Below are 16,698 nucleotides of genomic sequence, written 5' to 3' on the forward strand. Positions count from 1 at the left end.
CTGGAACTAATGGGACTAGCCCGAACCATGAAAAACAGCCCCAGACCATTATTCCTCCTCCACCACACTTCACTATGCATTCGGGCACGTAGCGTTCTCCTGGCAACTGCCAAACCCAGATTTGTCTGTCAGACACGTGATTCATCACTCCAGAAAATGTGTTTCCACTGCTCCAGAGTCCAATGGCGGCGAGCTTACCACCACTCCAGCTGACGCTTGGCATTGGGCATGGTTATCTTAGGTTTGTTTGCTGCTGCTCGGCCATAGAAACCCATTTCATGAAGCTCCCGATGAACAGTTCTTGTGCTGAGGTTGTTGCTTCCAGACGCAGTTTGGAACTCAGTAGTGAGGGTTGCAACCGAGGACAGACAATTTTTATGCGCTACGCACCTCAGCAGTCCCGTTCTGTGAGCTTGTGTGGCCTACCAATTCGCGGCTGAGCCGTTGTTGCTCCCAAACTTTTCCACAAACTGACTTGTTGGACTTGTTGGAAAGGTGGCATCCTATGATGGTGCCACGTTGAAAGTCACTGAGCTCTTCAGTAAAGCCATTCTACTGCCAATGTTTGTCTATGGAGATTGCATGGCTGTGTCCGTTGTCAGCAACGGGTGTGGCTGAAATAACCGAATCCACTAATTTGAAGGGGTGTCCACATACTTTTGTATATATAGTGTATTAGAGTGAGCTATGTCAAGGATAAAGTATATAAATAAATATGCCGCGTGTATAAACAGTGTAACTAAAATGCAATATACAGTAATAGAAGTATTAGATATGGTATAGTCTTGTATGATGCTAATTGGAGAGAGAGTGAGAAAGAGAGATAGAGAGGAGGGTGGAGAGAGAGGAGAGAGAGTGAGATAAGGAGAGCAAGGAGGGATATCAAAGAGTCAAAAACAGACAGAGAAATAGTTAGAGAGAGAGAGAGAGCGAGGGGGGGGGGAGGAAGGGAACAAGTGTGGGCACTGTGCCAACTCTACCTCTACATGCAGCACTTAGCTGATATTAAATTCTACAGTGCCATGATATCATCTGAGAGTAGCTACTATCTCACTGATTACTTCATCCTCTCAGGGAGGGATGGAGTGATGTCATCTTCAAGGTGTTCTAATATATTGACTAGATTATATAGAACATTCATTAGATTCTAGAATGTTCATTAGATTCTAGCACACTCCATAGATTCTGAAACGTTATAAATTTTCTGCACAGGCAAACTGCAAATTGAAGTTCAGGGTGTATGGTTTGTGTACAGGATTTGAACTTGTGTGTATTTTAAGGATGTTTTTGTGAAGCATTTTTTATTTATTTTTATTTCACCTTTATTTAACCAGGTAAGCCAGTTGAGAACAAGTTCTCATTTACAACTGCGACCATTGAAATAAAACACAAACGTTTGAGGTGCTTTTCTCAGAACATGTTTTATAGTAAGGTACATGTACATTTCAGGCTGTCTTTGTACTCACAGTAAAGATAGAATACACACTGCCTCTCATCCCTTCTGACCTAAATACACACACACACACACACACACACACACACACACACACACACACACAATGTCCTTTATGCACTCCAAGCTTCATTCCTGTCACCTAATTTAGGCTTGTCTCGCCCCTCTGGGATGCAATGATATGAAATACCACTTTTACTTACAAAACATACTCAAGAACTCAACTAGAAGAGTACAAAAACTAATAAATAAATACATAAATAAATAAATAAAACATTTGATAAATAAAAGATAGTATCTTTATAAAATAACGTTTTGATAATCCACATCTTTATACATCAGTAGTAATATTAACATTTTATTTGTCGTACAACTGAGTAATATTTATAGTAATAATAGTAGAAGAAGAAGCGGGTTAGCAACAGTTACTAGGACGTTCTGCACTACACAAGGTTGCCGTGACGATCGGATGATGTTGCCATGGAGATAGAGAGCTGCATTGCCGGCAGTCGTTGTGGTGACAGTCTTTGGAATCGTAGATGGACGATTGGGTTTCTCGGTCACCAAAACCCAACAATTTCAACAATCGATAAATTGATTGAATGACTGATTGATTGATTGATTAATTACATCACTTAGAATTAACTCCACCCCCCTCCCCCCTTTCACTTATCAATAGTTCCACATGACCAACACCCATGACCACCCCCCCGTAACCTTGGCCGCGAAGCCTAAAAAAAAAACTAGTCTTCGGACAGGATGTGCCACTTGGCGATCTGCCGGCGCGGATGGTCACAGATCTCCCTCCAGTGTTCCCCGGGGGTGCCGGCAGCAGCTGTACCCAGGATCAGGCGCCCCAGGACGGGATTGGGGGAGCGGGAGGAGTCCCCCCGCCTGGTTGGTGGAGACTCAGAGTCCATGAGCAGGAGCTCTACGCTGGTCTCCTTCAGCCCCTCCTGGGAGGCCACGTCGAACACAAACAGCTCGTTGAACACAGGGTTGGGGGAACACTTTTTCACATGGGTCTTCTTTTTACTGACACGCTTCTTCCCTTTGAAGAGGTTGACTTTCACATATGGGTCTGGAGGGAAGGAGGGAGGGAGGTAGGAAGGGATGAGAGGAAGGTATGAGAGGAAGGAGAGAGAGAGAGGCAGGGTGAATAGAATTCATAGCACAGCTCTGAAAACGGCACAATGGATCAATACAGTGGTGTGTGTGGTATTGACTGGCTCAGTTTGTTGATAGTATGACTATCTGTAGAGCATCTAAAGATGGACTATCCGGACTATGCAAATAAAGTGTGACCAAACACTGTGATATGGCTAAGACGCTCTGTTTATCTAAAGTGGTTTTAAGACAAGGAGATTAAATGACCTCAGTCTCTGTCTGTGTCATTACAACCTGTATAAGAGTAGTATGGCTGTCTCCCAAATTACAACCTACTCCCTATATAGTGCACTACTTTTGACCAGGGCCCACTGGCTCTGGTCAAAAGTAGTGCACTATGTAGGGAATAGGGTGCCATTTGGGAACTCAGTCCATAAGTCCTCCTGAAGGGCCTGAGTGTCTCATATCTGAGAGAATAAATGTGTTCCTAGTATCCTGTGTCTGTGTGTGTGCGTATCTGTGTCTGTGCATGCGTATTCTTGTGTGTATGCGTACGTTCTTATATGTGTGTGCATATTTATATTTGCGTGTCTTTGTATGTGTATATGTGTGTGTGTCAGGGGAGAACGACTGCCCCCTCTCACTGAAGCCACAAAGTTCAAGGCCGACCGCAGTACTGCAGGCATTGTTTGCAGAAAACAGGATTCACCATTCACTATAATGGCAATCTTCATGGTCAATTTTCGTGTAAAAAAATTAAATCGCACACAGAAGAAGTTATAAGGATAATTTAGTTGCCAATGGCAGCCTGCAGTACCACGGTCGGCCTTCAACTTGAGCTACTCAATGAGAAGGGGGGCAGCACTGAGCTAGCCTGCAACGTCACTTCCTGGAGTAGTCATACTGCACATTTTATGTCTACCAGAGGAGGCTGGTCGGAGGAGCAATAGGAGGAAGGGCTCATTGTAATGACTGGAATGGAATAAATGGAATGGAATCAAACGTGGTTTCTATATGTTTGATGTGTTTGATACCGTTCCATTTATTTATTTATGCAAATAGTCTGGGTAGCCATTTGATTAGATCAGGAGTCTTATGGCTTGGGGGTAGAAGATGTGTAGAAGCCTCTTGGACCTAGACTTGGCGCTCCGGTACTGCTTGCCGTGCGGTAGCAGAGAGAACAGTCTATGACTTGGGTGGCTGGAGTCTTTGACAATTTTTAGGGCCTTCCTCTGCCTGGTATAGAGGTCCTGGATGGCAGGAAGCTTGGCCCGTACACACTACCCTCTGTAGTGCTTTGCGGTCAGAGGCCGAGCAGTTGCCATACCAGGCAGTGATGCAACCAGTCAGGATGCTCTCGATGGTGCAGCTGTAGAACCTTTTGAGGATCTGAGGACCCATGCCAAATCTTTTTAGTCTCCTTAGGGGGAATAGGTTTTGTCGTGCCCTCTTCATGACTGTCTTTGGTGTGCTTGGACCATGTTAGTTTGTTGTTGACGTGGACACCAAGGAACTTGAAGCTCTCAACCTGCTCCACTACAGCGCCGTCGATGAGAATGGGGGCGTGCTCGGTCCTCTTCTTTTTCCTGTAGTCCATAATCATCTCCTTTGTCTTGATCACTTTGAGGGAGAGGCTGTTGTCCTGGCACCACACGGCCAGGTCTCTGACCTCCTCCCTATAGGCTGTCTCGTCGTTGTCGGTGATCAGGTCTATCACTGTTGTGTCATTGGCAAACTTAATGATGGTGTTGGAGTCGTGCCTGGCCATGCAGTCATGAGTGAACAGGGAGTACTGGAGGGGACTGAGCATGCACCCCTGAGGGGCCCCCGTGTTGAGGATCAGCGTGGCGTATGTGTTGTTACCTACCCTTACCACCTGGGGACGGCCCGTCAGGAAGTCCAGGATCCAGTTGCAGAGGGAGGTGTTCAGTCCCAGGGTCCTAAACTTAGTGATGAGCTTTGAGGGCACTATGGTGTTGAACGTTGAACTGTGGTCAATGAATAGCATTCTCACATTGGTTTTCCTTTTGTCCAGGTGTGAAAGGGAAGTGTGGAGCGCAATAGAGATTGCATCATCTGTGGATCTGTTGGGGCGGTATGCAAATTGGAGTGGGTCTAGGGTTTCTGGGATAATGGTGTTGATGTGAGCCATGACCAGCCTTTCAAAGCACTTCATGGCTACAGACGTGAGTGGTACGGGTTGGTAGTCATTTAGGCAGGTGTCATTCCAGCCATTACAATGAGCCCGTCCTCCTATAGCTCCTCCCACCAGCCTCCTCTGATGCCTAAATAAATCTCCCCCATGAGACGACATTTTAGAATGCTAAAACCGACTTCTTTGGCTTCAAATGCGCTATTGAGTCTTCACATAGGACTGAATGGTGTCACGTGATCGATGGCTTTGTCCATTCATATATAGTAATTGGTGTGTGTCAATTATTTATATATACACTAGATGACTGATAGGGGGCGCTGTGTTGAAGCCCCCATGCCTCCATCTTGGCACTCCCCCACCAAATATTTTGGAAGCTATAGAATTGCATTTATTCATGTCTACAGTACATTAGATTTTGCCACATTTATTCTATTACAGACACCTTAATGAATACTTTTAAATTATTTTATGTGAGCTAAACATAACACTCAAATACATTTAATTTAAAAAAAAATGTATTCATAATGTTAGTCCCCACTACAAAAAAAGTGACATTATTTAATACATGTCCTTGAAACATTTAATTAAAATACTGTAGAATTCCAAAATACTGTAGAATTCCATAGGAATGCTCCTATTGGGGAGTGCCAATATGGCTGACTGGTGAATTCAAATCCTCTCAATGGCCAATACATAGCATCAGCAATCCAGGGTTTATATACATAATTGGTGTGTGTGTGAGTGCGTGCCTGCGTGCGTGCGCATGCGTACATACTTACATTTGCGTGTCTGAGTGTCTGCTTGTGTGTGTGTGTGTATGTGTGAGTGTAGGTTGTATGTACCTGAGGGCCTGTGGTTGTCGGTCTTGAGCAGGTGGCGAGCCTTCAGCACCACGACTGTTAGAGTACTGGTGGTGGACTGGTAACACAGAGACAACAGCAGCTCCCCGTGACCTGCACTCCTCTATACACAGAGATGGAGGAAGGAGAGAGGGAGAGGAGAGGGAGGAGAGGGATAGAGGGAGGAGAGTTGGGAGGGGGATAGAGGGAGGAGAGGGGGAGGGGATAGAGGGAGGAGAGTGGGGAGGGGGATAGAGGGAGGAGAGGGGGGAGGGGGATAGAGGGAGGAGAGGGGGATAGAGAGAGGCGAGGGCGGAGGGGATAGAGGGAGGCGAGGGGGGAGGGGATAGAGGGAGGGGAATAGAGGGGGGAGAGGGGGGAGTGGGATAGAGGGGGGAGGGGGGATAGAGGGAGGAGAGGGGGAGGGGGATAGAGGGAGGAGAGGGGGGATAGAGGGAGGCGAGGGGGAGGGGATAGAGGGAGGGGAATAGAGGGGGGAGTGGGATAGAGGGGGGAGAGGGGGGAGTGGGATAGAGGGGGGTAGAGGGGGATAGAGGGAGGAGAGGGGGATAGAGGGGGATAGAGGGAGAGAGGTGGAGGGAGGACAGATGGAGGGGGGAGAGAGAGATAAGTTCACCACCAGTGTCACACCTTCAAGAGCCAAGCAAGAGACTGACTAGTGAGGAGGAAGATTGGATTTACACTGAGATTATGATGATGAATTGTGATATTTACACCAGGTTATAAAGTAGAGATATACAGTCAGGTCCAAAATTATTGGCATCCTTGGTAAAGATGAGCAAAAAAAATTATAATACAATTACTAAGCTATATTGTATGCAAAAAAAGGGAAAATTATATTATTTTATACTAATACCATTTCTCAGAGAAAAATATTTTGTTTAACAAGTAATACCTTTTTTATAAAAAAGATAAGGGGTCAAAATTATTGGCACCCCTGTTTTCAATACCTTTCAATGCCTTACCTTGCGAGGATAATGGCACTGAGCCTTTTTGTAAAATGTTTGATGAGATTGGAGAACACATTGGGAGGTATCTTCCTTCCTCTATAGCAGATCAGCTTTAATATTGCATATAGATTTACCTCCCATCAATGTAATTGTCTGCATCACTTCCAATCTCCCATATATTTTTTTTCTTGCTAATATAGCAAGTGGTGTGAAAAAGTGTTTGCCTCCTTCCTGATTTCTTATTTGTTTGCATGTTTGTCACACTTTAATGTTTCAGATCATCAAACACATTTAAATATTAGTCAAAGATAACACAAGTAAACACAAAATGCAGTTTTGAAATGAAGGTTGTTATTATTAAGGGAAAACAAAATCCAAACCCACATGGCGCTGTGTGAAAAAGTGATTGCCCCCTACAACCTAATAACTGGTTGGGCCACCCTTAGCAGCAACAACTGCAATCAAGCGTTTGCGATAACTTGCAATGAGTCTTTTACAGCGCTGTGGAGGAATTTTGGCCCACTCATCTTTGCAGAATTGTTGTAATTCAGCCACATTGGAGGGTTTTCGAGCATGAACTGCCTTTTTAAGGTCATGCCACAGCATCTCAATAGGATTCAGGTCAGGACTTTGACTAGGCCACTCCAAAGTCTTCATTTTGTTTTTCTTCAGCCATTCAGAGGTGGACTTGCTGGTGTGTTTTGGATCATTGTCCTGCTGCAGAACCCAAGTTCGCTTCAGCTTGAGGTCACGTACAAATGGCCGGACATTCTCCTTCAGGATTTTTTGGTAGACAGCAGAATTCATGGTTCCAAAATGAGACGAGCCTTAATGTTATTTTTGCTCAGCAGTGGTTTTCGTCTTGGAACTCTGCCATGCAGGCCATTTTTGCCCAGTCTCTTTCTTATGGTGGAGTCATGAACACTGACCTGAACTGAGGCAAGTGAGGCCTGCAGCTCTTTTGATGTTGTTGTGGGGTCTTTTGTGACCTTTGGATGAGTCGTCGCTGCGCTCTTGGGGTAATTTTGGTCGGCCGGCCACTCCTGGGAAGGTTCACCAATGTTCCATGTTTTCGCCATTTGTGGATAATGGCTCTCACTGTGGTTTGCTGGAGTCCCAAAGCTTTAGAAATGGCTTTATAACCTTTTCCAGACTGATGGATCTCAATTACTTTCTTTCTCATTTGTTCCTGAATTTCTTTGGATCTCGGCATGATGTCTAGCTTTTGAGGATCGTTTGGTCTACTTCACTTTGTCAGGCAGGTCCTATTTAAGTGATTCCTTGATTGAGAACAGGTGTGGCAGTAATCAGGCCTGGGTGTTGCTAGAGGAATTGAACTCAGGTGTGATAAACAACAGTAGAGTAGTGTTATAACAGGGGGGGCAAACAATCTTTCACACAGGGCCATGTAGGTTTGGATTTAGTTTCCCCTTAATAATAACAACATTCATTTCAAAACTGCATTTTGTGTTTACTTGTGTTATCTTTGACTAATATTTAAATTTGTTTGATGATCTGAAACATTTAAGTGTGACAAACATGCAAACAAATAACACATCAGGAAGGGGGAAAACACTTTTTCACACCACTGTATATATATATATATATATATATACACACAGTGAGGGAAAAAGGTATTTGATCCCCTGCTGACTTTGTATGTTTGCCCACTGACAAAGAAATGATCAGTCTATAATTTTAATGGTAGGTTTATTTGAACAGTGAGAGACCAGAAATCCAGAAAAACGCATGTCAAAAATGTTATCAATTGATTTGCATTTTAATGAGGGAAATAAGTATTTGACCCCTCTGCAAAACATGACTTAGTACTTGGTGGCAAAACCCTTGTTGGCAATCACAGAGGTCAGAAGTTTCTTGTAGTTGGCCACCAGGTTTGCACACACAACTCCTCTTTGCAGATCTTCACCAAGTCATTAAGGGTTCGAGGCTGACATTTGGCAACTCAAACCTTCAGCTCCCTCCACAGATTTTCTATGGGATTAATAATATTAATATAATGAGAACGGTGTAGATGGTGGATTAAGGTAGACGGTGGATTAAGGTCTGGAGACTGGCTAGGCCACTCCAGGACCTTAATGTGCTTCTTCTTGAGCCACTCCTTTGTTGCCTTGGCCGTGTGCCTTGCCTTGGCCGTGTGTTTTGGGTCGTTGTCATGCTGGAATACCCATCCACGACCCATTTTCAATGCCCTGGCTGAGGGAAGGAGGTTCTCACCCAAGATTTGACGGTACATGGCCCCGTCCATCGTCCCTTTGATGCAGTGAAGTTGTCCTGTCCCCTTAGCAGAAAAACACCCCCAAAGCATGATGTTTCCACCTCCATGTTTGACGGTGGGGATGGTGTTCTTGGGGTCATAGGCAGCATTCCTCCTCCTCCAAACATGGCGAGGTGAGTTGATGCCAAAGAGCTCGATGTTGGTCTCATCTGACCACAACTCTTTCACCCAGTTCTCCTCTGAATCATTCAGATGTTAATTGGCAAACTTCAGACGGGCATGTATATGTGCTTTCTTGAGCAGGGGGACCTTGCGGGCGCTGCAGGATTTCAGTCCTTCACGGCGTAGTGTGTTACCAATTGTTTTCTTGGTGACTATGGTCCCAGCTGCCTTGAGATCATTGACAAGATCCTCCCGTGTAGTTCTGGGCTGATTCCTCACCGTTCTCATGATCATTGCAACTCCACGAGGTGAGATCTTGCATGGAGCCCCAGGCCGAGGGAGACTGACAGTTATTTTGTGTTTCTTCCATTTGCCAATAATCGCACCAACTGTTGTCACCTTCTCACCAAGCTGCTTGGCGATGGTCTTGTAGCCCATTCCAGCCTTGTGTAGGTCTACAATCTTGTCCCTGACATACTTGGAGAGCTCTTTGGTCTTTGCCATGGTGGAGAATTTGTAATCTGATTGATTGGTTGCTTCTGTGGACAGGTGTCTTTTATACAGGTAACAAGCGGAGATTAGGAGCACTCCCTTTAAGAGTGTGCTCCTAATCTCAGCTCGTTACCTGTATAAAAAACACCTGGGAGACAGAAATCTTTCTGATTGAGAGGGTGTCAAATACTTATATCCCTCATTAAAATGCTAATCAATTTATAACATTTTTTACATGCGTTTTTCTGGATTTTTGTTGTTGTTATTCTGTCTCACACTGTTCAAATTAACCTACCATTAAAATTATAGACAAAATCAGCAGGGTATCAAATACTTTTTTCCCCTCACTGTATAGTACTTGGGTCGTTCCACAAAATGAGTGCCTTTTGTGTCCCTTTGATATTTTAAGTAGAAATTGTGCACATATATTGAAATGTAGAAGTCTGTTAGATTAAATGAAGTGCCCTTTAATATAGATCACATGGAAAATTCAAATTATCAGATATTTAATATGAATAAAAATCTGCTTAATTGCCAAAATCCAGCATTTTGACATGTCCCTCTGTGCATCCTCTGTGGCTTCTAGGAATAGTTTAACGCCCGTTTTCACCATAATTGTAAAGCCCTAGTTATTTAGTTGCTTTGACAAAGTCATTTCTGAAGATTATTATTTATTTCATGTTAAAATTAGTGATTCATTTTAAGGTATCCTGTCCCTCATTTTAAGGTCAACCCTGTTACGTGAACTGAACTCTCATTTTATTATGGTGAAACTATTCCTTTTTTTAAAAAAAATTCAAAAGAGACATTGAACATAATAGTCAAAACATAGTGTAAATGCAGGCGAGCTGGTTCTACACTTTTTTGCCATTTCCTGGTGTTTTGTTGTGAAAAACTGAGTAGGTCGAGTATCACACATTACTACACACTATTACCCATATATAGATAGGCTAGACATTTTTTTAAACAATTTTCATTGTTTTCTAAAGCTTGCATTCAATTGCCCCTCCCTGTTGCACACAACAAGTTTACATTCCCCCTTTCACAAAGGGATTCATGGCTAATTTAAGATTAGGTTGTCAACACCGTTACTTTATTCGGCACTTAATAGGCACTTACTATAGTATTTATTTTTTCTAGAGACAGGGATAGTCTAATTGTCCCTGCCTTTTTGCGAATTAGTGTAATCATGAACAGTAGTTTGTTCGTTATGTTCGCCTACGTCCCCCGGATGAACAGTGGTTTGTTCGTTATGTTCGCCTACGTCCCCCGCCTACGTCCCCCTGAGACGTTAAATGAACTACCCCAGCTCGGAGTCAGCTCAAGGAGGCGACTAGAAACGCTGCTGATAGTGTGTTTGCTAGATCCTTTGACAAGATAATCCATCCACCTGACAGGTGTGGCATATCAAGAAGTTGATACAACAGCAGTCATTACACAGGTGCACCTTGTGCTGGGGACAATAAAAGGCCACTCTAAAATGTGCAGTTTTGTCACACAACACAATGCCTTAAATTTTGAGGGAGAGTGCAATTGGCATGCTGACTGCAGGAATGTCCACCAGAGCTGTTGCCAGATAATTGAATGTTCATTTCTCTACCATAAGCCGCCTCCAACATCATTGTAGAGAATTTGGCAGTACGACCCGCTGGCCTCACAACCGCAGACCACGTGCAACCACAACAGCCCAGGACCTCCATATCCGGCTTATTCACCTGTGGGATCATCTGAGACCGGACAGCTGATGAAACTGTGGGTTTGCACAACCGAATAATTTCTGCACAAACTGTCAGAAACCGTCTCAGGGAAGCTTATCTGTGTGCTCGTCGTCCTCACCAGGATTTTGACCTGACTGCAGTTCGGCGTCGTATCCAACTTCAGGGGCAAATGCTGACATGCGATGGCCACTGGCACACTGGAGAAGTGTGCTCTTCACGGATGAATCACAGTTTCAACTGTACCGGGCAGATGGCAGACAGATTGTATGGCGTTGTGTGGGAGAGCAGTTTTCTGATGTCAATGTTGTGAACGGAGTGTCCCATGGTGGCGGTGGGGTTATGGTATGGGCAGGCATAAGCTACGGACAACTACATTTTATTAATGACAATTTGAATGCACAGAGATACCGTGACGAGACCCTGAGGCCCATTGTCGTGCCATTCATCCGCCGCCATCACCTCATGTTTCAGCATGATAATCCATGGCCCCATGTCGCAAGGATCTGTACACAACTCCTGGAAGCTGAAAATGTCCCAGTTCTTCCATGACCTGCATACTCACCAGACCTACTGAGCATGTTTGGGATGCTCTGGATTGACGTGTATGACAGCGTGTTCCAGTTCCCGCCAATATCCAGCAACTTCACAAAGCCATTGAAGAGGAGTGGGACAACATTCCACAGGCCACAATCAACAGCCTGGTCAAATCTATGCAAATGAGATGTGTCACACTGCATGAGGGAAATGGTATCTGTGACCAACAGATGCATATCTGTATTGCCAGTCGTGAAATCCATAGATTAGGACCTAATTTATTTATTTAAATTGACTGATTTCCTTATATGAACTGTAACTCTGTGAAATTGTTGTATGTTGCATTTATATTTTTGTTCAGTCTACCTATCTATGTTTTATTATTTAAAGAAATTATGAATGAGATTGGTGTGTTTTTGCTGTATCTAATTATGGCATGGTGTTGTTGAATGACAGACATGTATTTGTTTCAAATCTATCACTTGATGGTTTCATTTCAGAGATACAAATATGTACTTATTTTTGCTAAATGCTATATATCTGCCTCACTCTCACAGAAGTAAGTAGTACTACTAGGTTACACACAGTCAAATGTAACAAATAACTACATTTTGTATTTTTTTAAAGATGTACAAATGTACATTTGTGACATCGATATATATTTGTTTTAAATCAATCAATACAGTAATATGAGATCTGTATGTAAAACATTTACATTTGGCATTTTAGTTATTTAGCAGATGCTCTTATCCAGAGCGATTTACAGTGAGTGTGTTCATCTTAAGATATCTATGTGAGACAATCACATATCACAGTCATATACAGGATACTAAAATTCCATTACAGATAAACAATGGATATATAACATTTAGCAAAAAAAAACTCGTTTTCATACATATCTAAAATCTATTAATAAAAAAATCTGAGAACAGTAATATTTTACACACACATGAAGGTACCCATAAGCAATCAATTCTGATGAAAAAAAACAAAATGTGAAAAATTGGTGGGTATAGCGTTTTGGAAATAAACTCTTCATGCATTTGTGAACATTAGAAAAGAGGGAGAACATACAACCAAGAAACAACAAATCATCAATACAACCAAGCCCTTTTCTCAGTCCCTTTACTAAGCAGCAGAGCAGCAGCAGAGAGAGAAGCCAAGTTCACCAGCAGCATAGAAGAGTCTAGAATCTAGGCACACAACACAACACAAAGACAGACACCTCTCTCTCTCTCTCTCTCTCTCTCTCTCTCTCTCTCTCTCTCTCTCTCTCTCTCTCTCTCTCTCTCTCTCTCTCTCTCTCTCTCTCTCTCTCTCTCTCTCTCTCTCTCTCTCTCTCTCTCTCTCTCTCTCTCTCTCTCTCTCTCTCTCTCTCTCTCTCTCTCTCTCTCTCTCTCTCTCTCTCCCTCACCAATGTACACAGTACAATACAATTCAATAGAGCCTACAACACTCTCCTTTCACCATAGTACTACTCCTCACCTATCATATGGCAGAGACAGCCACAGCCCAGCCCAGCACTACATAGAGGATATAATGATCTATTCTATAATGATCTAGAGATTCTAAAGATACAGTGGCTCGTACAATGATACCTACAATCTTATAACATTCATCAACTGTGGGGTGCGTCCAAAATGGCACCCTATTCCCTATTTAGTACACTACTTTTGACCAGAGCCATATAGGCCCTCTCAAAAGTAGTACACTATAGGGAATAGGGTGCCATTTGGGACTCCCTGTGTTATTCCATTTGTACCCTGGGCCATTTAGCTACAGGAGGCTGTATTATCATATTACATATTACTGCAGGTATAAACTCTCACTACGGAGAGGATTTAACTAATATTATGCTAAGGGTTATTATTCCAAGGAGAATTCCTGTTAGACACTAATAGTGCACCGTCATTGTGATCATGATTCCCTCAGAGCTAGAATGGAGAGCAGTTGTTTTACTGTACTCTATGGTAGTGAAGGTGTAAAAGCTGAGAATGATGAAATAATAATGATGAACCGATGATGATGATAACTCTCTCTTACCCTAACATTCTTCTTGATGATCTCGCGGCTCATGAGGACACGCCCCTCCGTCAGGTCGATCCCGGCCAATGGGACAAGCGTCTCGCCGATGACCTCATCACGGGAAAACCTATCGAAGCTGAGCACCATGAAGTGGAGCGACAGCTCCTGCACGCGGACCAATGGGATCCCATAGAAGCTGAAGGTCTCGTCGAATGCCGGGTCCAGAGTCTTCCTCAGGACGCGGGTCTTGACCCGGTGCTTCTTCTCAGGCAGCAGTGTCAGCTTGATGTAGGGGTCAGAGGTCAGGGACTGCTCGTCGGTCGGGGTCAGACCTTGGGCCTCCTTGATGTGAACCACAAAGGCCTTCTTCTCTGAGTTGTACTCCAGGGAGAAGTGGAGGGTCCCAAGGCCGACATCGGGGCCTCCGTTCTGGGGTTTGTCCTGGTCCACTGCCCCTTGGGTGTGGGTGTGAGTGGTGGTCTGGCTGGAGAGACTGCCGCTGGTGGGGGAGGCCAGGGCCAGGTCTCTAACCCCAGGTTGGGTGAACCCTGAATGGGGGGAGGGAAGATCCAGATCTGGGGAGCTGCGGACCTTGGTGTGGGTCTGGACGTTGGGGTGTGGAGGTTTGGTGGTGATGGTGAAGTTACCATTCAGGTCTCGTTGTTTTTCCAGGTCGAGGGCAATTCTGCCCCCTGCTGGGCTGGAGGCCACTTGTTGTTGTTGTTTACCATTGTTGCTGTTGATATTACAGTTTCCGTTCACGTCGGTCTTGCTGTCTAACTTCTTCTTGCCACTGAGGCTCTCTGGGCAGATGTCGACGCCTTTGAGCATGTGCACGAACTTGTAGGGTGGTGTCTCCTGGGACTTGGTGTTCTTACGTTGGCAGCAGATCCAGGCGAAGATTGAGACGCAGGACACGAGGCCAAACACACTCACCACGGCAACACTCACCGGCACTTCTGCTTCAGAGAGAGAGAGCGGGGGGGGGGGGGATTGGGGAGAGAGAGAAAGATAAATACTTTTGTCTTGTTTTTGTAACGGTCCCTCCCTCCTGTTGATCTATTATCTGTCTGTTGGGTATGTGAGTGTGTGTGTGTGTGTGTGTGTGTGTGTGAATGTGCGGAAGCTTCCTTTGTCTTACTACGTCTGTAGATGAACGTAATGACAAGCTGCGTCAGAAACTGCTTAATACTAATTACTAATAGACTGAATGACTGACTAGCTGACTGATTCACTGTCTGAGTCAGAGACAGCATAACAACTGCACAATCTCGGTCTGTGTCACAAATGGCACCCTATTCCATATGGACACTGGTCAAAAGTAGTGCACTATACAGGGAATAGGGTACCAGAGACATCATACATGTCATATGACAACAGCACAATCTGGGACTCCTACATTACATTACATTACATTACATTACATTACTGACTAATCAAGGCCCATATAGAGTCATTAGATGTACTGAACATGAATGGAGAAAATACCTTTTGACATAAACATTTAGATGTCATGGCGATTTGAAGACAAAATGATTAAATTGCTTATTGATTTATCTAATTGATTATTGATTAATGAACTATCACTAATCTCAAATAGTAATCTAATCAGATGAGTGATTGGGGCGCTTGGTTAGTTAGCAAGGCGCTTGGTTAGTTAGCAACACAAATTATCTTAGTGTCAGAGCACAAACTGGGAAGGTAACCCCAGTGCACCAGGACATGACATTACATTTTCTATTTGATCTCCTAAATAAATAAAGGATAATTACATATCATAAAAAGTGAATAGGGTGCCATTTGTGACGCACCTGAATATTACCGACCAAAATAACAGAGACAGGGCTTTCCGAGTTCTCCCACCGACTATTGGCTACTCCCAGTTTTCCCATCCCAGCTACTTACCGAACTGCGTTTCTTCCGTCACCATTGGAGCCATGGTCCGGCTAGCTCGCGTGCTTTATCCAAGGTGCTGAAACAGCTCCCTCTTCGTCTTATTCCAGTGCTCGTGCTCAATGAACCTACTGTCAAACAACGACCCTGCGCACCAATAGGCAACCTCTCTCGGTAGTTTATATCTAGGTATATTTCCTTGAAAGCGAATAGTGATTGTTTTTTATGATGTGACTCCTTCAATAATTGTATCTGTTTGTTTCCGTTTAATAATTCAAACGCAGCTGTTCCTTTCAGAGAGGCAAAGGTTGGTATTCTCCGTTCTCTTCCCAGTGCGAGTCTCACCCTGCTCGTGTTGTTACTCTCTGCACTATGATAATCTCTACCCCTCTCCCCTTCTCTCTATGATAATCTCTACCCCTCTCCCCTCTCCCTCTCTCTCTCTCTCTCTCTCTCTCTCTCTCTCTCTCTCTCACGCCTTCTCTCCCTAGCACCCCACCAACCATGCTGAGTTCACTGCCGCTGACGTAATTGTGATGGAGGCTTCTGAAATTACTGCCTCAGTGAAAGCACAACAAGCAACAAGCTCGTCAATTTCCCTGACTGGTTGGCTGACTGAAGGTCTGAATGGTTGACTGAATGCCTGGCCATGAAAGGAATATCCAGACCCCAGAGGTGTGTGTGTGCAGGGCGTTATGGCAGTGTTGCCAACTCCTCAGTAAGGAAAGTAGGCTGTCCTAAAAGTCGCTAGAAGTCGCTAAATGACATCATCACCTAATTTGCGTAATTGGCCATGTGCATGTAATTGTAATGGATGCTGTAGGAGAGAGGAATAATGTCCCGGGAGAGACAAAAAGTGAGTAAAAAACACCCTAAATATGTTTAGAACTACAAATGAACTTTCTTCTGTCCATTTTTTTTAGTTTTTATGTCACAATTCCAACCCTCCTAATTTATCCGGGCTTGGGACCGGCAAAAGTGACCCAAAAGAGACACTCATTTTATTTTTATTTTTATTGAATTTAATGTTTAGCTTAGTTTGGTTTGGTTTTTAACCTAATGGTCCACTTAGGAGCCTACAACACAGTAAAACATTAACATTTTTAACCATAA

General features: G+C 44.0%; 1 protein-coding gene across 2 annotated transcripts; it reads right to left on the reverse strand.

Moving 5' to 3' along the window:
- Positions 1-2,164: 2,164 nt before the first annotated feature.
- LOC121572729 (synaptotagmin-4) lies at positions 2,165-15,977 on the reverse strand. Of its 2 annotated transcripts, none has more exons than XM_041884751.2 (4): positions 15,598-15,977; positions 13,711-14,651; positions 5,558-5,678; positions 2,165-2,534 (listed from the first exon to the last, which is right to left on the reverse strand). In XM_041884751.2, exons 1-4 carry the CDS (start codon positions 15,629-15,631, stop codon positions 2,197-2,199), a joined length of 1,434 nt encoding a protein of 477 aa, XP_041740685.1. In that variant the 5' UTR covers positions 15,632-15,977; the 3' UTR covers positions 2,165-2,196. The 2 variants fall into 2 exon arrangements, with proteins under 2 accessions (XP_041740685.1, XP_041740684.1); XM_041884750.2 differs by having other exon boundaries at positions 13,711-14,654.
- Between the last annotated feature and the right edge of the window lie 721 nt (positions 15,978-16,698).

Source organism: Coregonus clupeaformis, chromosome 8, assembly GCF_020615455.1.
Source record: "Coregonus clupeaformis isolate EN_2021a chromosome 8, ASM2061545v1, whole genome shotgun sequence".
Classification (NCBI taxonomy): domain Eukaryota; kingdom Metazoa; phylum Chordata; class Actinopteri; order Salmoniformes; family Salmonidae; genus Coregonus; species Coregonus clupeaformis.